The 24,917-nt window shown below is 40.2% G+C and overlaps 1 protein-coding gene across 1 annotated transcript in view; it reads right to left on the bottom strand.

The window, feature by feature from the left end:
• Nucleotides 1-24,917, bottom strand: part of CFAP54 (cilia and flagella associated protein 54) — a 324,333-nt gene that overhangs the window by 12,822 nt on the left and 286,594 nt on the right. Inside the window, exons 66-67 of the mRNA XM_052640302.1 lie at nt 22,590-22,731; nt 12,356-12,430 (exon numbers count right to left, since the gene is read on the bottom strand). Of these exons, the coding sequence (XP_052496262.1) occupies nt 12,356-12,430; nt 22,590-22,731 (217 nt within the window). The remainder of the gene's footprint in view (nt 1-12,355; nt 12,431-22,589; nt 22,732-24,917) is intronic.

Here is a 24,917-nt window from a genome sequence, read left to right as displayed (position 1 = left end):
AATCTTGATTCCAGCTTGTGCTTCATCCAGCCCAGCGTTTCTCATGATGTACTCTGCATATAAATTAAATAAGCAGGGTGACAATATACAGCCTTGATGTACTCCTTTCCGTATTCGGAACCAGTCTGTTGTCCCATGTCCAGATCTAACTGTTGCTTTTTGACCTACATACAGCTTTCTCAGGAGGCAGGTCAGGTGGCCTGCTTTTCCCATCTTTTTAAGAATTTTCCACAGTTTGTTGTGACCCACACAGTCAAAGGCTTTGGCATAGTCAATAAAGCAAAAGTAGGTGTTTTTCTGAAACTCTCTTGCTTGTTCGATGATCCAGTGGATGTTGGCAATTTGATCTCTGGTTCTTCTGCCTTTTCTAAATCCAGTTTCAACATCTGGAAGTTCATGGTTCATGTACTGTTGAAGCCTGGCTTGGAGAATTTTGAGCAGTACTTTGCTAGTGTATGAGATGAGTGCAACTGTGTGGTAGTTTGAACATTCTTTGACTTTACCTTTCTTTGGGAGGGGAATTAAAATTGACCTTTTTCAGTCCTGTGGCCACTGCTGAGTTTTCCATATTTGCTGGCATATTGAGTGCAGCACTTTCATAGCATCATCTTTCAGGATTTGAAACAGCTCAACTGGAATTCCATCACCTCCACTAGCTTTGTTCATAGTGATATGTCCTATGGCCCACTTGACTTCATATTCCAGGATGTCTGGCTCTAGGTAAGTGATCATACCATCATGGTTATCTGGATCATGAAGATCTTTTTTGTGTAGTTCTGTGTATTCTTGCCACCTCTTAATATCTTCTGATTTTGTTAGGTCCATACCATTTCTGTCCATTATTGTGCTCATCTTTGCATGAAATGTTCCCTTGATATCTCTGATTTTCTTGAAGAGATCTCTAATCTTCCCCAGTCTATTGTTTTCCTCAATTTTTCACATTGATCACTGAGGAAGGCTTTATCTCTCCTTGCTATTCTTTGGAAGTCTGCATTCAAATGGGTATATCTTTCTTTTTCTCCTTTGCCTTTAGCTTCTCTTCTTTTCTCAGCTATTTGTAAGGCCTCGTCAGACAACCATTTTGTCTTTTCGCATTTCTTTTTCTTGGGGATGGTCTTGATCACTGCCTCCTGTATGATGTCATGAACCTCTATTCATAGTTCTTCACGCACTCTATCAGATCTAATCCCTTGACTCTATTTCTCACTTCCAGTGTATAATCTAAATCGATTTGACTTAGGTCATACCTGAATGGTCTAGTGGTTTTCCCTACTTTCTTCAATTTAAGTCTGAATTTGGCAATAAGGAGTTCATGATCTGAGCCACAGTCAGCTCCTGGTCTTGTTTTTGCTTACTGTATAACAATGCAGGAGATGAGGGTTCAATCCCTGGGTCAGGAAGATACCCTGAGAAGAAAATGTTAACCCACTCCAGTATTTTTGCCTGGGAAATCTCATGGACAGAGGAATCTGGCAGCCTATAGTTCATGGGGTCACAAAAGAGTCAGACACAACTTAGTGACTAAACCACCACCAACCATATCAGCTATTACACCAAATCAACAGGTATACACTGTGACTGCTACAGGCAAACCTGAATATCCATAATTACCCAACTTAAAAACATCCTGCAAAATTCCCCAGCCCTCTTCTCCTCTGACTGGGAGGCCAGGTAGTCCAGACAGCACAGTTACAAGTTGAAGGTGAGTTGCCCTCCCCTTGCCGACTTTTATGAGAAATAAACCTTTATTGCCAGTTCACGGGGTATTTGTTCATAGAACATAGCCTAAGCTATCCTGACTCAGACATGTACACTCTGGCAAGCTTGCTCTCCCCTGATTGTATTTCTGGATAGGGGACATTCCATCAGCATAAGGGTTTGACTCCACTTAAAAGGTCAGGTCATTCACTCTCAGCAGCAAAGTTACAGGAAGAAACACTCTAACTGGGTACAAATGCCGACGCTGGGTTCCCTCCTGAACAGCTGTGACTGGTCTGCTTATGGGCTTTTGACCTGGGAGACTGAAATGAAAACTCCAGAGTTTGAACAATACTTGGCATTTCTTGATGCTTTTTTTATGAAGGAGTTCAGTGAGCTTAACATCAGGCAACTCTAAACAGGGAGCTCTTTTTCAGAGCAAAGACTTACAAAGAATGTGAACTGATGTTGGCATTTTGTTCAGGGGACTTTGTTGGTGAGAGTGAAAGCATGAAGGGCTTTGTTGGTCAGCAGCTCCCACTGCAGCAGAAACTAGAGGGTAGGCCTGTGAGCTCTAGTGTGTGGAGGGAATACTGCTCATGCTAACTCCTCTGTTCACATCCATACACACCGCAAGCAGCTGCCAACCATTCTTACAGCGTGGCCACCACTGACTCGCAATTTCTGATAAGAAGTGTAGCAGAGCATACAACTTACAAAGCAATTGCACATAAAGTATTTCTTTTTAGCTTTTTTTTTCAGTATCTCTAACTTGAGCAATCAGCCTTTGGTCTGTCAATATTAATAAGAGGATGTGGAGGGGAAGAGGGCAAGGAAAGAGAAGGAGGAAGAGGAGGAGGAGAGGCAGTAAGAAGATGAATCAAACAGAGTGGGATCCACCCTGAGCCTCCCTGAACATCTAAACCCATATTGTGTGCCTGGTACCACTTCAGGCACTCTTGGGCTAATGCTAATTGTGTGGCCAAAGTAAAATGTGTCAATATTTATATGGATTTTTTTTGTTCATCAAAAGCATAGTTTACCGGTTCTCCAGAAAATTAAGCTGAGAGGGAAAAAATACCAATCCTCAAAGCTTACATACTGTATGGTTCTAATACAACATTCTTGAAATGACAAAACTATAGAAATGGAGAATAGATCAGTCATTGTCAACAGTCAGGGACAGGGTGGGGTGTGAGAGTTGGAGGTGACTCTATAAAAGGACAACAGGAGGGGTCCTTGTTGTGATGAAATTGTTCTGTAGTCTGACTTTATTAATGTCAATATCCTGTTTGTGATATTGTAATATAGCTTCACGCTGTACTACATTATTATATTTTTATTTCATGTGAGTCTATAATGAAGAATGGTTGAAAAATAATATCAAGATTATATTAAATGTCTGTTTGCTCTTTTGAAAAGTTGCAAGCATTCAGATAGGCCAAAGGTCACTAATGCAGAGAGTTACTAATGATCAAATGAAGAAATGACTCATTTCCCATTATTTTAAGTCTGGGGGAAAAAAGATGGCTACAGTGTATTGGAAGCTTACACATGGTGTTGACAGGCAGTATATCAGATGTGTTATGCACTGTCTCTAAAGTAATCCTACACGAGGAGGAGCTATCATCAAAGTAATGATAAGGAGCTGAAGCAGAGAAGGAAATGTGAGCAGCTCACCATCACATCATAATAGATGGTGGAACTAAGAATCAAATCATGCTTTTATCTGCTGAAATACATTGCTTCTGAGATCTTCAACAACACGGGATTGACCTGAGGTCTTTAAGGACAAATGACTTGTCCACAGGAGTAACACTGGGGCTCGAGTGTTCGTAGAGCGCTCTTTCCACCATGCTGTGCTCTCACAGGTGGTTGAGAAGAGAACATAATGGCAGTATCAGCTGCCTGAGAGACAGGGGAAATAAGGGCAAAAATCTCAAAAAGGCTGGTGTCCAAAGTATAACAAGGAAAATGGGTAAATTTACACGAGTTCCTCCTTTGTAGATTTATTTGAATATAAAGAACTCTAATTCAGAACATTTCAAAAGATCTGTCCACTGACTCAGAAATATGGGGCAAAAATCAGCATCCCCCTAAAGTGCATTATAATCCCACTGTTAAGGGACCAGTTTTTTAATCAAGACAAAACCATTACCAAAAAATGGATGAAGTGAGTGAAAACTAAGCACTTAATTCAGTTTGCAGTGAGATAGAAAGCAATGAACAGATCTGCTAATAATGTCCTTGCCTCTCACCGCCTTTGAGGTTATACAAAGTGACTCAACTTTGGGAAGCTGTCCCCTTGATTCTGAAATACAGCTGTATCCGAAATGAAGCCAGGCTTGCTTTCTCAAGCAGCACACACACTTCTCGCCACTTTTCCAGTAAATACACAATATCAGGTTCATGACTATATTTTGGCTTAAATTACATCCAAGTATCATTATACCCCCAATTGCATGTCTGACAAAAGTGGGACCAGTGCTTTGAGCAGAGAGAACACAAAGGCTCTTGGTTCCTGGATGAGTGAGAGCTGTTTCACCTTGACACTGTTGCTGGCAAATCTCTGAGAGATGAGCGTTTTGAAAATGCTATAAACAGCTTAGCCTTTTCTTAGCATTTTGAAGAGCCCATTAATAGCCTGGCCTTTTCTTAAGGGCTTTCTTTTTCCCTTAGCCAAATTTGACAGTTGGAAGTGAACAGTGAGCAGATGGAATCAAAGTCAGAGCCGTGTCTTAAAAGCAGTGTGGAAATGATGTCACCCAGCATTGTCTTCAAAAGAATATAAGAATATTAAGTGGATGTCTCATGAACTTACATACAAAGGATACTCTTCACTTGAGGACAGAATGATAATGTCTCACAGAAGAAAGATGTAATTCTTGATACCCATAAAATCTATTCAGACAGCTCTTAGCTGGTACCAAAAAACCCTGCAACTCTCAACAAAAAGAAGTTATATTAATAGAATTAATTTTTTAATACTTAATATATAGAATAGCTTGTTCTCCATGCTGTAAATGACAGTTTAAAGATGGTATTGTCTTTGTTACCATTTGGTAAATTTTGTTAAAAAGAAACCAAGAGGTATACAGTCATGTAACAGAATTAGCCAAAGGAAGTTAAAAAGCATAACACTACCCTCTTGGACTTAACAGCTTCCCAAAAAGTGATATGGAAGCTCTCCTACATAAACTGGGACACATGCAACCCCATCCAACACCCAGAAAAACTGCATAGCTTATTTCGAAGGGTATGTTGAGAATCCACCTAGTTTTTCTGCTGTCTTCTGTGTATAAACACACAGCAACTCCATAGCAGCTGAATTTTTAAAAACTGGCTAAGCAGTTTGCCAGGAGCAGTGTCTGCTTAGAGCAGGAAGAGGCCTAGAAATTAGGAATGCTTTATCGGATGTTGTGGCCAACTGCATTTTTCCAAAATGGCTGCAACAATGTTCTGCATACAGCTGGAAGTCAATAATTACCAATGAACAGGGAGTTGTGTAAGATGACTTAGTCCTCTCCACAGTTAGTCACAGCAAGAGCGGAAAGAATATTTTCAGCATCATATTTGAATCCTGTCTGACAACTTGGAAACTGTAGTAATTTGAACTTATGTAGGCAATAAAAGGATAGCTTCATTGCTGGCACACCAAACGTATACCTAATTGTCATTTGCATTCTGTGCTAAGAAGGTCAGCATGGAGCACTCATTCTCTTACTTCATTTCCTTGCTAGTTGCAGGTTCTTTTTGTCACAAGCTATGTGGCAATATTTATTTAAATCAAGAAGAGGCAATACAAGCAAAGGCAATTATAATAGGTAGGTTCGGTAAGGAACTAAACAGCAAGATCTCATTCCAGTGACAAAAAAAAAAAAAAAAAAGGCATGTAATTGTATTTGTCTGACCATTTATTTCTTGGAACAAACTTGTAAATGCCCATGGTCCATCCAGCACTATCAGGTAAGTCTAGCTCTCAGTGGAGGGGTTAGCATGGGGTCAATTGGAGGCACTTTCTCTTGGACCAAACACTGAAGATTGGGATCTCATGTTGGAATTTCTCTAAGATCCAACAGTGATTTATATTACAGGAACAGAAAATGACTCCTGGTTTTCTCCCTATCTTTAGCACCATTGCTCTCCATTTCTGTCAATGTTTCAGAACAAATTTGTATCTTAAAAATCAGTTGAAATTAGTTGACTAGAGCTGAAGAATTGAAACATACTTTGCAGGACCATGGTAAAGATGATGATGACAATGAAATAGTTAATAATTTACTAAACATTTATTTGCTCTAGCAAGCAGAAGATATTAAGAAGAGGTGGCAAGAATACATGGAAGAACTGTACAAAAAAGATCTTCATGACCCAGATAATCATGATGATGTGATCACTAATCTAGAGCCACACTTCTTGGAAAGTGAAGTCAAGTGGGCCTTAGAAAGCATCACTACGAACAAAGCTAGTGGAGGTGATGGAATTCCAGTTGAGCTGTTTCAAATCCTGAAAGATGATGCTGTGAAAGTGCTGCACTCAATATGCCAGCAAATTTGGAAAACTCAGCAGTGGCCGCAGGACTGGAAAAGGTCAGTTTTCATTCCAATCCCAAAGAAAGGCAATGCCAAAGAATGCTCAAACTACCGCACAATTGCACTCATCTCACATGCTAGTAAAGTACTGCTCAAAATCCTCCAAGCCAGGCTTCAGCAATATGTGAACTGTGAACTCCCTGATGTTCAAGCTGGTTTTAGAAAAGGGAGAGGAACCAGAGATCAAATGGCCAACATCCGCTGGATCATGGAAAAAGCAAGAGAGTTCCAGAAAAACATCTATTTCTGCTTTATTGACTATGCCAAAGCCTTTGACTGTGTGGATCACAATAAACTGTGGAAAATTCTTCAAGAGATGGGAATACCAGACCACCTAACCTGCCTCTTGAGAAATCTGTATGCAGGTCAGGAAGCCACAGTTAGAACTGGACATGGAACAACAGACTGGTTCCAAATAGGCAGAGGAGTACATCAAGGCTGTATATTGTCACCCTGCTTATTTAACTTCTATGCAGAGTACATCATGAGAAACGCTGGACTGGAAGAAACACAAGCTGGAATCAAGATTGCTGGGAGAAATATCAATCACCTCAGATATGCAGATGACACCACCCTTATGGCAGAAAGTGAAGAAGAGCTAAAAAGCCTCTTGATGAAAGTGAAAGAGGAGAGCGAAAAAGGTGGCTTAAAGCTCAACATTCAGAAAACGAAGATCATGGCATCCGGTCCCATCAATTCATGGGAAATAGATGGAGAAACAGTGGAAACAGTGTCAGACTTTATTTTTTTGGGCTCCAAAATCACTGCAGATGGTGACTGCAGCCATGAAATTAAAAGACACTTACTCCTTGGAAGAAAAGTTATGACCAACCTAGATAGCATATCCAAAAGCAGAGACACTACTTTGCCGACTAAGGTCCGTCTAGTCAAGGCTATGGTTTTTCCTGTGGTCATGTATGGATGTGAGAGCTGGACTGTGAAGAAGGCTGAGCACTGAAGAATTGATGCTTTTGAACTGTGGTGTTGGAGAAGACTCTTGAGAGTCCCTTGGACTGCAAGGAGATCCAACCAGTCCATTCTGAAGGAGATCAGCCCTGGGATTTCTTTGGAAGGAATGACGCTAAAGCTGAAACTCCAGTACTTTGGCCACCTCATGCAAAGAGTTGACTCATTGGAAAAGACTCTCATGCTGGGAGGGACTGGGGGCAGGAGGAGAAGGGGACGACCGAGGATGAGATGGCTGGATGGCCTCACAGACTCGATGGACGTGAGTCTGAGTGAACTCCAGGAGATGGTGATGGACAGGGAGGCCTGGCGTGCTGCGATTCATGGGGTCGCAAAGCGTCGGATACGACTCAGCGACTGAATTGAACTGATGCTGTGCTAGTCATTTCAGTCATGTTCGACTCTTTGTGACCCCATGGACGGTAGCCCACAAGGCTCCTCTGTACATGCATGAGATTCTCCAGGCAAGAATATGGAGGGAGTTACCATGCCCTCCTCTAGGGGATCTTCCTGACCCAGGGATTGAACGTGCATCTTTTAGGTTTCCTGCACTGGCAAGCAGGTTCTTTACCACTAGTGCCACCTGAGAAACCCCTATTTGCACTAGAGTCTACTCCCAATACTAACATACTTTATTTACTTTAATCCTCACAATTGTGAGGCATTATTGGTATTATTATCCCACTTTATATCTGAGAAAACTGAAGCTTAGAGAAGTTAAATAATTTGCCTTGGTTCAAACAAGATCCAAGGCTGGGATTTCAACTCAAGTCTGTCAGGAGCCAAAGCCTGTTAATGTTATAAATCGTGTGTCTTAAAAAATCAATTTTTTTCTGTGACATCCTCCTGCATTGCAGGCAGATTCTTTACCATCTGATCCACCAGGGAAGCCCTTGTAAACCACAGTTTGTACAAAATGAGATTTAAGCCTGATTTTTTTAATTACCAATGGTTTGCTGCAGTAATTCTACAAATTTCCACAATAAAAAATTAAGTTCTTCATTTTAAAAAAAATGGAAAAAGAACGAATGGCCAGATGAAAAAAACATTAATCAGATATTAAATTTCAGGTATTGAAAATTAAAGAGAATTTAATTCAGTTCAAGAAACAGTAACCAAGTGATGTCCTGTACAAGGCACCATAAGAATTCATTCAAAGATTGAGATAGCATCGCCCCTGCTCCAGAGAAGCAAAAGCACTAGTGGTAGGGACACTGTGTAATGTTTCAAGACTTACTGAAATGTAATCTCCTAAGAAAAGTCTCCCCTTATCACCTATCTAACCTGCTGACCCATTCTCTGTTACTTTCTATCACAGGGATAAGTGCATTTTTTCTGTAAAGGGCCAGATATTAAACGATTTAGGCTTTGTGGGTTATATGGTCTCTGTCAAAACCATTCAGCTCTGCTGTTGTAGTCTGAAAGCAGCTTTAGACCCACTGGTAAACAAATGAACATGGCTGTGTTCCAATAAAACTTTATTTACAAACAGGCAGTTGGCCAAGTAACTGTGCCAACTGGGCACAGTTTGCCAACCCTGCTCTAACATCTCGCTCTGTTTTTTCCTTCATAGCACTTAACAAAGTGTCGTATTATCTTATTTATTTATTTACTGTTTCCCTCCACAAAAAAAAAATAGCAGCTCCAAGAGAGTGGGGTCCTTGTTGCGTGTTCACAGCAGGCTCTCTAGGGTCTATAAAAGAGTTCCTGACACCTAGGCAACTCACTCTATGTATTTGTTGATCAGTTACATGAATGAACACCATTCCACAAAAGGAGAAACTCAGACTGCCAACAAAATGTGAACTATATTTGGCCTTACTATTAATAAATATAAAATAATTGAAAATGTCATTTTTTACTTGTTAGATGTACAACAGTTAGAAGAAGAGAATGACGAGGAGGGGAGGAGGGGTGTAAGGGGGAGGGAGAAAGAGAGCAGAAACAGGAAGAGAACTAGTATGGATGGGTATGTGGGTAAACTGGGCCTCTCACTACTGCAGATAGGAGAGAAAACTTGTGGCCATGTGCAATTATACACTAAATTGTATATGCCCATTCAAAAAGGGCAAAGGAGTGAATAGACATTTCTCCAAAGATATACAAAAGGGTAATCGGCACATGAAGGATTCTCAATGAAATTAGTTTTAGAGAAATGTAAGTCGAAATCACAATGAGGTACCACTTTAGATCCATTAAGATGGCTATTTGCAAAAAAGAGAAAATAAGTGTTGGTGAAGAAATGGAGATTTTAGAACCCTCTTGCACTGTTGATGGGAATGTGAAATGATGCAGCTGTTAGGCGTTCCTGAAAAAGTTAAGCACAGAATTACCATATGAGCCACCAACTCCTCTCCTAGGTACGTACCTAGATACGTGTACACTCATGTTTATAGTAGCATTTACAAGAGCCAAAAAGTAGAAACACCTCGAATGTTCATCTATCCACAGAAGAGTGGATAAATAAATATGGTATATGCATACAATGGAATATTATTTAGCCTTAAAAAGGAATGCAGTACTGATACATGCTAAAACATGGATGAACTCTGACAACATTGTGTTAAATGAAATGTGTGTGTTGGTCACTCAGTCACGTCCGACCCTTTGTGGCCCCATGGACTATAGCCCACCAGGCTCCTCTGTCCATGGGATTCTCCAGGCAAAAATACTGAAATGTGTTGTCACTTCCTATTCCAGGGGATCTTTCCATCCCAAGGATTTAACCTGCATCTCTTATGTCTCCTGCATTCGCAGGCAGATTCTCTACCACTAGCGCTACCTGGGAAGTCCAAATGAAGTAAGATAGCCACAAAAAACCAATATTGTATGATTCCATTTATATGTAATATTCACAACAGGCAAATAGTAGAACAGAGGTTACCAGGAACTTGGGGAGGAGAGGAAATGGGAGTTATTATTTAATGGGTACAAAGTCTCTAATTGGGATGGTGAAAAATCTGTGGAGATGGATAGAGGAGATATTTGCAAAACATTTTGAATGTACTTAATGCCACTGATATATACACTTTAGAAATGATTAAAATTATAAATTTTATATTATATATGGTTAACCACAATAAGGAGAAGGCAATGGCACCCCACTCCAGTACTCTTGCCTGGAAAATCCCATGGATGGAGGAGCCTGGTAGGCTGCAGTCCATGGGGTCGCTAAGAGTCGGACACGACTGAGCAACTTCACTTTCACTTTTCACTTGCATGCATTGGAGAAGGAAATGGCAACCCACTCCAGTGTTCTTGCCTGGAGAATCCCAGGGACGGGGAGCCTGGTGGGCTGCCATCTATGGGGTCGCACAGAGTCGGACATGACTGAAGTGACTTAGCAGCAGCAGCAGCAACCACAATAAGATGTATACAGATCTTTCTTGATTTAGGAAGGGGTTGTGAAAAGTGTCCAACTCTTTGTGATGTCCCAATAAATGGGTCAATAAATGGATCTGCAAAGAGATCAAACCAGTCAATCCTAAAGGAAATATGATGCGAATAACTGAGTCATTTGAAAAGACCCTGATGCTGGGAAAGATTGGGGGCAGGAGGAGAAGGGGACGACAGAGGATGAGATGGTTGGATGTCATCTCTGACTCAATGGACATGGGCTTGGGGGGACTCCAGGAGTTGGTGATGGACAAGGAGGCCTGACATGCTGCAGTTCATGGGGTCACAAAGAGTCGGACGTGACTGAGTGACTGAACTGAACTGACTGAAAGGAAATCAGTCCTGAACATTCGTCGGAAGGACTGATGCTGAAGCTGAAGCTCCAATAGTTTGGCCACCTGATGCGAAGAGCTGACTCATTAGAAAAGACCCTGATGCTGGGAAAGACTGAAGGCAGGAGGGAGAAGGGAATGACAGAGGACGAGTTGGTTGGGTAGCACCACTGACTCAATGGAGTTGAGTTGAGCAAACTCCAGGAGCTGGTGAAGGACAGGGAAGCCTGGCGTGCTGCAGTCCATGGGGTCGAAAAGAGTCGGACATGACTGAGCAACTGAACAGAAACAATAAATGGATAAACTCATCGTGGGTTGAAAATATTTCAAGTCAAAAATATCCTTAATATACCTAACGTACCAAACATCAGAGCTTAGCCTAGCGAACACCTTAAAAGTGCTCAAAACACATACATTAGCCCGCAATGGGACACAGTCATCTAAAACAAAGCCAACTTTACAATAAAGTGTTGAGTAGCCTACGCATACTTATTATGCAAATTTATTGCATACTGTACTGAAAGTTAAAAACAGAATGGTTGTTACATGTGTGGATTGTTTCCTCTTGGGATCAGGTGGTTGATGGGAGCTGTGGCTCACTGCTGTTGCCCAGCATTACAAGTATCAGACTGCATATCACTAGCCTGGGAAAAGTTCAAAATTCAAAATTCAAAGTACAGGTTCTACTGAATAGGTACTGCTTTCACAATATTGTGAAGTTAAAAAATCATAAGTTGAATGACTGTTAATCAGGGACCATGGGTATATGCTTTTTACTCCAAAATCCTATTCCTAACAATTAACTTGGAGGACGGGTAGTGCAGAAGGGTGAAATAAGTATGTACTAGAATCCATCAACTTCAAGATCCATGAATAAAGATCTAATTATATAAATAAAGCCTGACATGACAGTACACAAAAGAAACTATTATGTAGGCATTAAATTGAACAGGGTAGACTTTTCACAAAAAATATCTCCGTTAACACTATTGCTGAATAAAAAAAATACAAGTTCAAAAATGTGTGTGCAGAATGATCCCATTGATGTAAAAATTCTAAAGTCTAATTATATATGAAAAATATGTAAGATAGTCTCTAAAATGTTAATAGTGGTTATTATCTGAATGGAGGGTTTGAGATGATTTTAAGATTATCCTTTTCACAATTTTCTGTACTAATTTATTTTCTAACAAAAAATATGTCTAACCAAAATAACATGCTGTTATAAACTCATGTTTATCACTTTTTTCACATTAATTAAGGAGGGTTAGGCCCTTGATACTTTCATAATAGATGTTTTCTGCATTTCCATTTCCATAGCAACAACGTACTTGTGAGAGAATCAGATATAGTTTTAAAAGAGATACATACCTCAGATAGTGGAGTTGCCATCTCATCACCCAAAAACAAAGATACTATTTCATTGCAACAGACAATAATCATGTTCTAGAAATAAAAGACAACATAGTGAGGTTGATCTTATTGGTAAAATACTGGGTATTTTAGTTACAAATTATTAGTTTCATTTGTCTTTTGCTACATCATTCAATAACCCTAATTCCCAGGATGAAATTTAGAGGTATTCAGAGGTTACAATCTTTAAAGTAATTACAGTTACTTGAAAAGATACAGAATAGCCACAAAATATAAGATTTAATGATGAATAATAAATTATTTTAGGATTTTTTTCCTGCAAATTCACCATTAAATTCATATGTTACAGGAGAACAGGTAAAGGAATTTACACCAAAATAAGATTTTGGAAGACCACTTTTTTTCTGAGAAGAGAGCCCTGGAATAAAGAGGGTTAGATCTCAGGAAGGGTTTAAGAAAAGATGAAGAGTGGGAATTGACAAAAAAAAAAAAAAAAAAAAAACTGGAAAGAGTAAATGAAGGGGAAGAGTGGTGGCATGTAGGATCTTTCAGCTGTGGCATGTGAACTCTTAGTTGTGAAGTCCTGTGTGCTGCAACTAAGACCTGGCAAGGACAAATAAATAAGTATTTTTTAAAAAGAGGAGGAATCAACCTGCCTGACTTCAGGCTCTACTACAAAGCCACAGTCATCAAGACAGTATGGTACTGGCACAAAGACAGAAATATAGATCAATGGAACAAAATAGAAAGCCCAGAGATAAATCCACACACCTATGGACCCCTTCTTATCTTCGACAAAGGAGGCAACAATATACAATGGATTAAAGACAATCTCTTTAACAAGTGGTGCTGGGAAAACTGGTCAACCACTTGTAAAAGAATGAAACTAGATCACTTTCTAACACCATACACAAAAATAAACTCAAAATAAAACAAACTCAAACTTAAAGATCTAAACGTAAGACCAGAAACTATAAAACTCCTAGAGGAGAACATAGGCAAAACACTCTCCAACATAAATCACAGCAGGATCCTCTATGACCCACCTCCCAGAATACTGGAAATAAAAGCAAAATAAACAAATGGGACCTAATTAAAATTAAAAGCTTTTGCATAACAAAGGAAACTGTAAGCAAGGTGAAAAGACAGCCTTTGGAATGGGAGAAAATAATAGCAAATGAAGCAACTGAGAAACAACTAATCTCAAAAATATACAAGCAACTTATGCAGCTCATTCCAGAAAAATAAATGACCCAATCAAAAAATGGGCCAAAGAACTAAATAGACATTTCTCCAAAGAAGACATACAGATGGCTAACAAACACATGAAAAGATGCTCAACATCACTCATTATCAGAGAAATGTAAATCGAAACCACAATGAGGTACCATTTCACACCAGTCAGAATGTCTGCGATCCAAAAGTCTACAAGCAATAAATCCTAGAGAGGGTGTGGAGAAAAGGGAACCCTCTTACACTGTTGGTAGAAATGCAAACTAGTACAGCCACTATGGAGAACAGTATGGAGATTCCTTAAAAAACTGGAAATAGAATTGCCTTATGACCCAGCAATCCCACTGCTGGGCATACACACCGAGGAAACCAGAATTGAAAGAGACACATGTACCCCAATGTTCATCGCAGCACTGTGTATAATAGCCAGGACATGGAAGCAACCTAGATGTCCATCAGCAGACGAATAGATAAGAAAGCTGTGGTACATATACACAATGGAGTATTACTCCGCCATTAAAAAGAATACATTTGAATCAGTTCTAATGAGGTGGATGAAACTGGAGTCAATTATACAGAGTGAAGTAAGCCAGAAAGAAAAACACCAATACAGTATACTAACACATATATATGGAATTAAGAATTTAGCAAAAGAGACACAGATGTATAGAATAGTCTTTTGGACTCTGTGGGAGAGGGTGAGGGTGGGATGATTTGGGAGAATGGCATTGAAACATGTATAATATCATATAAGAAACGAATCGCCAGTCTAGGTTCGATGCAGGATACAGGATGCTTGGGGCTTTCTGGGATGACCCAGAGAGACGGTATGGGGAGGGAGGTGGGAGGTTCAGGATTGGGAACACATGTACACCCATGGCGGATTTATATTGATGTATGGCAAAACCAATACAGTATTGTAAAGTAAAATACAGTAAAAAAAATTTTTTTTAAAGAAAAAAAGAGGAGGAGTCAGTATCATCCTCAGTCCATTGTTGAGGACACTGCTGCAGCCCCACTGTATGGCCACAGCTGTGTTTCTGAGTGGACACTGGACCCAAGAGAGTTGAACCAATCAGATTCTCCACCATTGTAATTTTACATAAGGAAAGACAACAGAAGAGAGCTGTCAGCAGTACTGGCTGTATGAGCTGAGAGGTCCCAACAGGCGTTGGAAAAGGCAGCCCATGGACTAGATGCATAATGAGTAAGAGGAGGAAACAGAGATAAAGGAGAACTTATGCCCCTGTGGGTCCATGTGCACTCTTGGCTCCTGACTCTCCACGTTTCATTTTCTGTGGGGTCTGCTGTGTTTTGTCCCTGGTCCTTGGTTATGCAAGAGCTTACTGACCATGCCCTGCCAAACACTGCCTCCTTACCAAACCTATTTCATTTGGGTTAGTTTAAGTACTGATAGTTTTTCTTTATTTACAACTAAAGGAGTCATGATTATAAGACTGTCAGAGATAAACTATGCTTATCTCACAGTGTTGCTCACATCTTTCAACAATTTGCTTTTATTTCAGTAGTATTAGTGCGTACATGTGCTAACATCCAGAAATATGAAAATGATCAAAGTGCATTCAGTTTTAAATTAACACTCACCAAGGCTGGCTAAAAGCCTTAAAATAAAGGAACAATTGAACTCAAGTTTTAACAAATGCAGGAACATAGAAAAGATCAAAATTTGGAGTTCCAAAGCCTAGCTAATTCTATTCACTTTAACAAATATATCTGAGGCATTCTACTAGGCACTGTGGAACACAAAGATAAAGAAACAGACCCTATCCTCACAAAGTATATAAGAGCTGAAAAAAAAAAGATTCATACTTGACTAAATAATATGCCAAGTAGAGCATGGTCAGAACATGGGTAGCTATGACATGTTATAAGAGCCTAGAGATGGGAGAGAGAGTAATATGTATATGGAACAGGGAATATTTCCTGGAGAAAGGGAATTGAGACATGAGAAAGTAGTAGCTGGCAAAGGATGGGGACAAGGATGGAGGGAGCCATGTAAGCAATGTAACAGCAGATACTCAAGGAACATAAAGATCCTGGTATGGTCTTTACCACAGAAGTGTATTGGAAGCTTGGTGATAAGAGTGGTGAGGAATAAGACTGAGAGGTATACTTATAACAGGACGTGTGCTGCTTTTGCTCCTAAGTCGCTTCAGTCCTGTCCAACTCTGTACAACCCCAAAGACCCACCAGGCTTCCCCATCCCTGGGATTCTCCAGGCAAGAGTACTGGAGTGAGTAGCCATTGCCTTCTCCGAACAGGACATGTAAATGTAAGGAATTTGGATTTGGTTGCTTAGGAAATTGAGAGGCACTGGACTGAGGGGATAATGATTGCTTTAAGAAAATATTAATAATTCTGGCCATCTGGCCACTGTCTAAAGGTTAGCTAGACTAGGAAGAGATAAGAGAAAGAAATTAGCTAGGAGGCTTCTCAAATTGGGCAGGAAGTGATCGTGACTAGAAGTAGGGCAGCATTCATGGGACCAGAAAGGCTGGAAGGCAGCAGGACAGCCAGCACTCAGCGGGGGTCACCAGCTCTCTGTGGTGAAATTTGCAGTCTAGTCCCCTTTACTAGATGGGGCAACACACATCCTGGAGTGCGTTCTTACATATTCTTATTTGTCCCTATTTCTATGTTTCTAATTGAGTTCTTAGAACTGGTTAAAGTATGTTTTCTTTCTATACAAAAGGTTGCAATAATAGCTGTGATGGGCCGCTGTCATGATTTCATCAAGAGCTATCAAGCAAAATGACACTGTCTGTATCCACTAAACATTTCACATAACAGATGGAGACACCATGTTTCCTGATAAATGCCTTCCATGGTCTGTCTCAACACAGAGTGAACAGAAATTTTGCCTCAACAACATTCTATTTCTTTGGTGTTATTTCAGGTAGACCATGTACACATGTCGGAAACTGGCTGATTCGCTGGTGGGCTGTGAGGGACCTCCTGTGACCTTTCTGCCTAGAAATGAAGACAAGGGAAGCACTAAGCTCATCAATGCCTGGGAAGGCTGCCAGAGGGATGCTGCAGTTGGCAAGGGGGGCTGGGAGGGCACAGACGGTCTCTTGCTCAATATTTGCCATTTCCCCCTTAAGAAGGAGCATCTGTTGATTCTATGAGTGGCGGGCCTCTGAGTTATTACAAAACTAACAGAGCCAACATTTTGACTTTGAAATTCTCATGGTCATTCACCAGTTTTACGAAAAAGACAAAAGATTCTGAATTGCTTTCCGTCCTCCAAACTCTTGCTTTCCACATCCCTCCTCCACATGCCATCAGGGTTATCTTAGCAAATCTCAGGATGGGTCACGGGATGCTTCTCTGGGTGCTGCCCCCACTGTCTCCAAACCCCCATGCCTCACCCAGCCCTGCTTTCCCAGGGTCCTACATTCACCGTGCACCCCTGACACCCTGATATAACATCCAGCTCCATGACTTCACATCTCATCTCCTGCTGGATCCTTAGTCAGGAGTAGGTGCTCTCCATAGGTCTCCAGTGAGAAGTTTCATGAGCAACTACTGAAGAGGCACTGTGTCAGTTACTGGGCGAGGTATTGAACTTCGAAAGACGAAGCTGACCCCTGAGCAAAGGAATTCAAAGTCAAGAGAGAGGAAGAGACACAGAAAGAGAGAATGGCCAAAACAATATACAATAGTAAGGGGGCACAGGGTATTTGGGGGTGCAAAGAAACATGGTCTTTATTTCAGTCTACAGGCTAACAGAATGCTGCCTGAGCTACTGGAGCAAGGACCAAGTCTAGTTCAGCTTTCTCTTTTAACACACCCCTATGTGAATGAGATTTGTTTAAATGATAAATTAGAATAGTTGCCATCAACAGTCCCCCCATTGAGAAGGAAGGATTCTAGCAACCTTGCCCTTTTGTGTAAGTGTAGCAGCCAGAATGGAGGAAACAGGACAACGGGAAGGTGTCAGAGAGACAAGACGACCTCAGTAATCAAGAGCTGAGCCAGAATGGGAAGCTGAGAGGAGACAAAACACTCCACGCAGACTGAGCTGGAGGGAGTACATGTGTAGTTGCTCAGGCATGTCCAGCCCTTTGCAACCCTGTGGACTGTAGCCAGGCTCCCCTGTTCATATCTTCCAGGCAAGAATACTGGAGTGGGTTGCCATTTCCCGAACCAGAGAGTGAACCCACATTTCTTCCATCTCCAGCATTAGCAGGTGGATTCTTTACCACTAGCACCACCTGGGCTGGAGGGAAAGGTTCAGAGGTTAGAGAGCAGCCAGGGAAGCCAAAGAACAAGGCAGTTGGGAAAAGGAGATTTAAAAGAAGATATGCTGTATATGATGAAGGGATTCCCTCTCGGATGTCCTTATGAGAGGCTCCATAAAGATTTACATGTATTTTCAACTGTTTTCAAGATTAAATTTATGTTTCTTTGAATGCCAGACTTTTCTTGCTAAAGGCCACCAGGCAGCTGGGCTCATTATGAACAACATCTGGGTACCTATGACCATACTCAGCCAGTGATTAAGCTCCTCCTGACAGGGACTTAATTGTACTGATTTCAGTATGTTCTTATCTCCTCAAGCCTAGAAAATTTTTGCACATACCAGTCCCTCAAAAATAATGTGTTAATTCATGCTAATGCTTAATTGTATTTTGTTCTGTTTTCACAGTACTTTGATATTTGGGATATGTTAACTAACTTTAATTGCCTTATACAATCAGGTGTCCCACACATGTTTACAAAACTCATTTTAGATGACCTGGTAAATATATTTTAGGCTTTTTGTATCACTATGTTATCATTCCAAAAAGGTGTTTCTGTCTTAAAATCAGAATGGTTTGTATCTTTCCTATGCTTTAAAGCACCTGATATGCCCTGAAGATACCCCATAAAGTGAAGAATGACAGGTTAAAATAACCCAATGATTCAGAGCCAGTGTTGTTCATTTTGGAAGAAGGACATGTTTTCAAGCCAGAAGTGACTGGAACACCTGTTCTGTAGCCCTCCCAAAACATCTTAAATTAATATCTGTGTTCTCAAGTTTTTGGCTTATTCCAGACCATAGGGATTTGGAGGGGAAAAGAGAAAAAAAAAAAAAAGGGAATGAGAAACATAACAAGATTCACTACCTCCCATATCAACAAGATTCACTACCTCCCGTATCAACCAAAGGCACATTTTCTGAACCTTTATGTTTAACAACCCACCAAAAATCTATACTGTGATAGAAGTAAATAGATTATAGAGGTTATGAAATCCTGTCCAATTTCAAACCAGAATCGATCTCTTCAAGTGTCCTAGTTAAATTCTAATTAGCTCCAAGTGAAGGTTGTCATGACAACGAACCAGCAGATTCTAGTCAATGGAATTTATTTGGTATAACCCAGAGCCTAGGTGCTTTTGTCCCTTACATGTTGGTTAGTATATTGGAAAAAATAAAACGTTATATTTCACAACTTTCAAATGTTGTGAATTAATTTGTTTGCTAATTCACCTACACTAAAAGTATTAGTTTTTTCCTCACTTTGTGACATTCCTGCATATATAAACGCCTACCAGAACCGGAACAAATCTCAAAATGCCCTAGTTAAAGCTGAAGAGACATTTTTAAGTTGGAGAATAAAACAAACTCAAAAACATAGACGAGAACATCAGGACTGAAAGGAGTTTATTCTTCTCAAGAACTGAGCCACTCATATATATCACTCTAGTCAGGACATGAAAGCAAGATGCAAAACTTGACTCAGGCAAGGTGGGTCATCTGGATTCTCCCCTCTGCCTGCCAAATGCCCCCACTTTCCCTGTTTATTCCTAAGTTGTTTGTATTCATAGTCAACTTCTTGACTCAGGAGCTGGGCTCATGGGGATGAGCTTGATAGTGCCATCTGACTCCCAGGGAAATTCTGATGACTTATTCTTAGCAAGGAGCCATCTCTTCATCTCAGTGGTATCTGAGTGAAAAGATCATGGTGAGAGACAAGGAGAAAACTAGTCCCAGAGAAGATTAGGTGACTAACCCTTGGTAGTAAAGCTGAGTGGCAGAGCACAACCTAGAATGCTTACTCTTATGGACACTCAATCTCCTGTCTCAGACAATGTCAGCTGGGAAGACAAATGGGTTCAGGAGAAACACAATCACTTTCCTTTTAGGAACTATATAATAATGGATTCAAGGACAATTTCAGCAAAGAGTAGTCTAGGTTATGGCTCAGGGACAGCAACCTGTTAAGTTTGGTCCATGACTAAAAAACTATGATTGTAAGAGATTTATGAAAGAAGTTTAAAAATGAGTTATTGAAAACAGATGTGAAAGGGCAACCACGCACTTTAGGAAAAGAATTACATATATGAATCTCATGAGCTTGAGGTATCTGATCTACCAGGAGATTTATTGTAATTTCTCAGGATAGTATTGCTATCATTAAACATCTGGTAATTTGTGTCATAACATTTGAGGACCTGTAAAGGATGTGCAACTAAAATTCTAAGCCATCAATTCTATGATGAATGTAGGCACAGAGCACAGGTGATACAAACTCTGGAAAGTTGTTTCTTTGCAAAGACTAACTGTTCTTGCCTGATAATCCTCTTACAGCTGGACTGGTGCTGTCACAACAGGGAAAAATGCACTCATTCACTTCAGTGGTAAATTTAGACTGCAAAACACCCACATGTGTATTCCAAAGATCAGGAGAGTTGCTAGATTTTGCACTTTCCCATAATTGGTGTGAAGATGAGGTAAACAAGAAAACAAAGTAAGCCAATACAATAATACTCTTTAAGAATTAAAAATGTTTTCTTATTGGTAACCAATTAAATGTCAAATAGCAAAAAGTAATTTAAAAAAAAAGATTCAGCAGTTCAAAAATAAACAAAAGATCCTAAAAGCTAACAAAGAAGTCAAACAGATATGGGACCCAAGTGGCTGGGAATTCAAACAGAAAAGCAGCAGAGGGAGGTCCCAGAATTAGAGTTGTGCTACCGGCATTGGGGGTGACCAGTCCTTAACCAGAGTCAGAGAGGGGCCTCCAGGAAGGGAAAGAAGAGTTGAGACATAAGTATTTATGCTTAGGTAAAAAGGTTTATGGATGAACATGACAGATCTCATGTAATGATCAGAGAGAAGCTAAAAAGAAAAACATAGAGGAAAAAAACCTTCTACAGGAAAGGAAAATAACCACAGTACCCACTAAACTGTGAACACTGTTTAAGGGTTATAATAATGTAAACACTGAATGATGGCTTAATTAAATTCTGTGATATAACAGTATTTAGAAAGGAAGGGGAAAGAAACAGTTGAGAAGTATAAGGGATTCAAGTCCTTACACATCACAGTAAAATCAATAGATACTATATGGAATTGATACATCAAGGGAGAAAACTAATTACTTTTGGCTCTCATTAGCATTATTCATCAACTATTCTGGCTTTCCTCTTGCCAAGTTGGTAGCAGAATTGTTGGCATGGCTTGTGAATTATTCATCCAATGACATGTGAGAGGAAGTGACATGATGTAAACCTGCAGAGCCAGGCTATGATGTGTTCCCTTTCTTCGCCACAGCCCAGTGCCTGGAGATGCTCCAGAGAATGGATGTTCTGCCAGCCTGGAGGCTGGTGTGAGGAGCCATGGAGCTCAGTGGACTCACTTGGATTTGAAGTTGTATTGGTTGCCTTGTTTTTTGCAACTGATTCTGCAAATTATTTATAGACTTGGAACTAAATAACAAAAGGAACAGCTGAAAGAGTTGCAAGTGGACTGCTTGCAGGACTGCAAGTTGTGGACATGTTGGGCAGGAAACCGTCCCTTTTCATTTTAAACCTTGTCCATCTATTTGATTTTTTTTTTTTTTTTCAAAAAAATTAGCTGTAGTAACTAGGGAACATATATCTCAAGAAACTGGATGAATGTACAAATGGAAATTCAAAGAGCAAGTGGTTAGGGGAGGACACACATTCTCTGCTTCTCTCATTTTTCCATAGAGGATTAGGAACTTCCACTCCACTCCTGAGAAGGAGGGACACTTGTAGCTTCTTTCAGACCTAGCCAGGAGAGCAGAGTCACTTATTTGATTGATGAGTCTGAGAAAAGCAACAGAGTGCGCTAGGCTCAGTCCCATCAAGGCAATCTTAGCTTACATTTTTGGAGGCACCCTGCCTACAGGACTATTATTCTCTGCTCCTCCATGTGGTCAGCCTTCCAGGGGCAGAAGGGGAGTGGTGGAAATCCGATGGTCACACAAGTATGCTAGATAACTAAGTCTGGCTAATTCAGGGGTGGAGTGGTAATAAGCTTATTCGGCCATAGATCCAGTGCCATGTTTGCTAATCAGTTTTATCAACAACAATGCTGATGTTTTGACATCTCCATATACAGTATCCATTTCCGCTGTCGCATTTTTCAATGGGTTTAGAACAAAGAAGGAATAGAAGAGAAATAGCCATTTCCTCCAAAACATGAACATCAGTCATCACAAAACCACTCAACTCTGTAATCAGATGAGTAACACACTATAACGTTAATATAATATGCCTTTTTTTTCTGGTTAGAAAAATACAGATGTGCAGAAAAAGTCTGAAAGATATATGCTTATCTATATTTTCTAATTTTTCTTCACATATTATTTGCATAATAAAAATGCTCAAATATTAGAGTGAGAAATTAAAAGTAACATTATAAAGCTACAGAGCATTGTTCCTTAGGAGCCATGGTGATATCTGAATAATTTCTCTTGGTTGGCTTTGTTTTCATTACCATCTGATTCTTAGTATTAGAAGAGCTTTGAATAAAAACATTACTTATGTGTCCAAAAGTTGGGTCATATTTGGTTCTCTAAGTAGAGAAAGTAAAGGCCAGAAGAACCACATGATCTATGTTTAGTTACATAGATAATGTTAAGTTATCCACGTTTAGTTCTGCTCTGACAAAGCAAAAAATAATAAAAATGATTATGGATAATGGCATCCATCCTGAAATATAATTTTCCATTTAACTTACTTCCATTTCTGCATCAATTGATTTCTCCTCTGTTTCCTCTACTTCACGTAAATTTTCATTTGAAGTAACTTTAGGAGTTGTTGGCAATGATATTTCAGCAATTTGCGTAAGATTAGATAGTTTCTCATGAACTGAAATAACTCTAAAAATAATAAACACATAAGCATTTTATTTTAAGAGAAAGGCATTCATTTATTCCCAGAATCAATAATATGTGTAAAATAAATCCTTAGTTATTTAACACTTAGATTTCTGGCAACCGCCTCCCCAAGCATCACTCATTCAATTATTCCTTCATTCAAGAGACACGAGCCAAGAGATGTGATTCTTATCTGTATGATGTTTATGATTTAGTTATACACTCAGTCAGATTTATAATTACAAACTGGCAAAGGCATAATAGAGATTCCCTGGAGGAGGAAATGGCAACCACTCCAGTATTCTTGCCTGGAAAATTCCATGGGCACAGGAACCTGGTGGGCTATAGTGCATGGGGTTGCAAGGAAATGGGTATGACTAAGCACAGCAGCACAAGCACAAAGGCATAGTGAGGAAAGAAATGTAGACAGCCAAAATATTGCTTAAGATGAAAACAAAGGAAATAAATATCTACATGGGCAAAGAAACACCAGGTAGTGACAAAAGATCCACTCCTGCTTAAACTCAGTACCATCTCCAATTGGCTGGCTGGTCTGAAGCTCAGAATTAGGACAAGTCAGCCATGGCTCTAAGAGACCAATCAAGGAGCCCACACAGGGACGTGTACCATGTGGGGAGTGGGGAGAAGAATCAAGAAAGAAGGAAAAGCCAAGCAACTTATGCAGCTCAATTCCAGAAAAATAAACGACCCAATCAAAAAATGGGCCAAAGAACTAAATAGACATTTCTCCAAAGAAGACATACGGATGGCTAACAAACACATGAAAAGATGCTCAACATCACTCATTATCAGAGAAATGCAAATCAAAACCACAATGAGGTACCACTTCACACCAGTCAGAATGGCTGCGATCCAAAAATCTGCAAGCAATAAATGCTGGAGAGGGTGTGGAGAAAAGGGAACCCTCTTACACTGTTGGTGGGAATGCAAACTAGTACAGCCACTATGGAGAACAGTGTGGAGATTCCTTAAAAAATTGCAAATAGAACTCCCTTATGACCCAGCAATCCCACTGCTGGGCATACACACCGAGAAAACCAGAATTGAAAGAGACACATGTACCCCAATGTTCATCGCAGCACTGTTTATAATAGCCAGGACATGGAAACAACCTAGATGTCCATCAGCAGATGAATGGATACGAAAGCTGTGGTACATATACACAATGGAGTATTACTCAGCCGTTAAAAAGAATTCATTTGAATCAGTTCTGATGAGATGGATGAAACTGGAGCCGATTATACAGAGTGAAGTAAGCCAGAAAGAAAAACACCAATACAGTATACTAACACATATATATGGAATTTAGAAAGATGGCAATGACGACCCTGTATGCAAGACAGGAAAAAAGACGCAGCTGTCTATAACGGACTTTTGGACTCAGAGGGAGAGGGAGAGGGTGGGATGATATGGGAGAATGGCATTCTATCATGTATACTATCATGTAAGAATTGAATTGCTAGTCTATGTCTGACGCAGGATACAGCATGCTTGGGGCTGGTGCATGGGGATGACCCACAGAGATGTTATGGGGAGGGAGGTGGGAGGGGGGTTCATGTTTGGGAACACATGTAAAAATTAAAGATTTTAAAATTAAAAAAATAAAAAACTTTATACAAAAAAAAAAAAAAAAAAGAAAGAAGGAAAAGCAAAAGCCGAGGGAGAGGGCAGAGGACACAGTGGTAATTACACTGAGGCCAGAAAGCTTCTGGAGTCACAGTCCAGTGACTTGTGGAGGTGCTGAAGGCAGGAGTTAACTGAATGAGGTCAGAAGCTGGAAAAGCAATGACAGTGAAAGGAAGCAAACAGCCACCTGCAGGGCTCCTGGTGACTCTAGGATCCAGGCATGCAGAGAACAGGTGTGTGCATAAATGTGCATGGATCCACAGGTCTCGATCCAGGGGTGGAGGGAAATTTTTATGTAATAGAAGTAGATGATGCAAAAAACCAAAATGACATCAGGAACAAATGCAGGAACATCGATTCCCCAGTGTTCCACAGCATCCTCTTACTTTGCCTTCTAAAGGATGGTTAACAAGAGCAACTCCCTTAGACTGCCCTTGTCTTGACCAGCCCATAGAAACACAAGGAACTCTACCCTGGGTGAGAGAAATAGTCTGTTTTCGCTGTATCACCAAGGGATGAATCAGATGAACATTTGTCAGTTA

Source organism: Budorcas taxicolor, chromosome 5 (genome assembly GCF_023091745.1).
Source record: "Budorcas taxicolor isolate Tak-1 chromosome 5, Takin1.1, whole genome shotgun sequence".
Taxonomy (NCBI): Eukaryota; Metazoa; Chordata; class Mammalia; order Artiodactyla; family Bovidae; genus Budorcas; species Budorcas taxicolor.
Note: the sequence above shows the minus strand (reverse complement) of the source record. Positions and strands in the feature narration are given on the sequence as shown.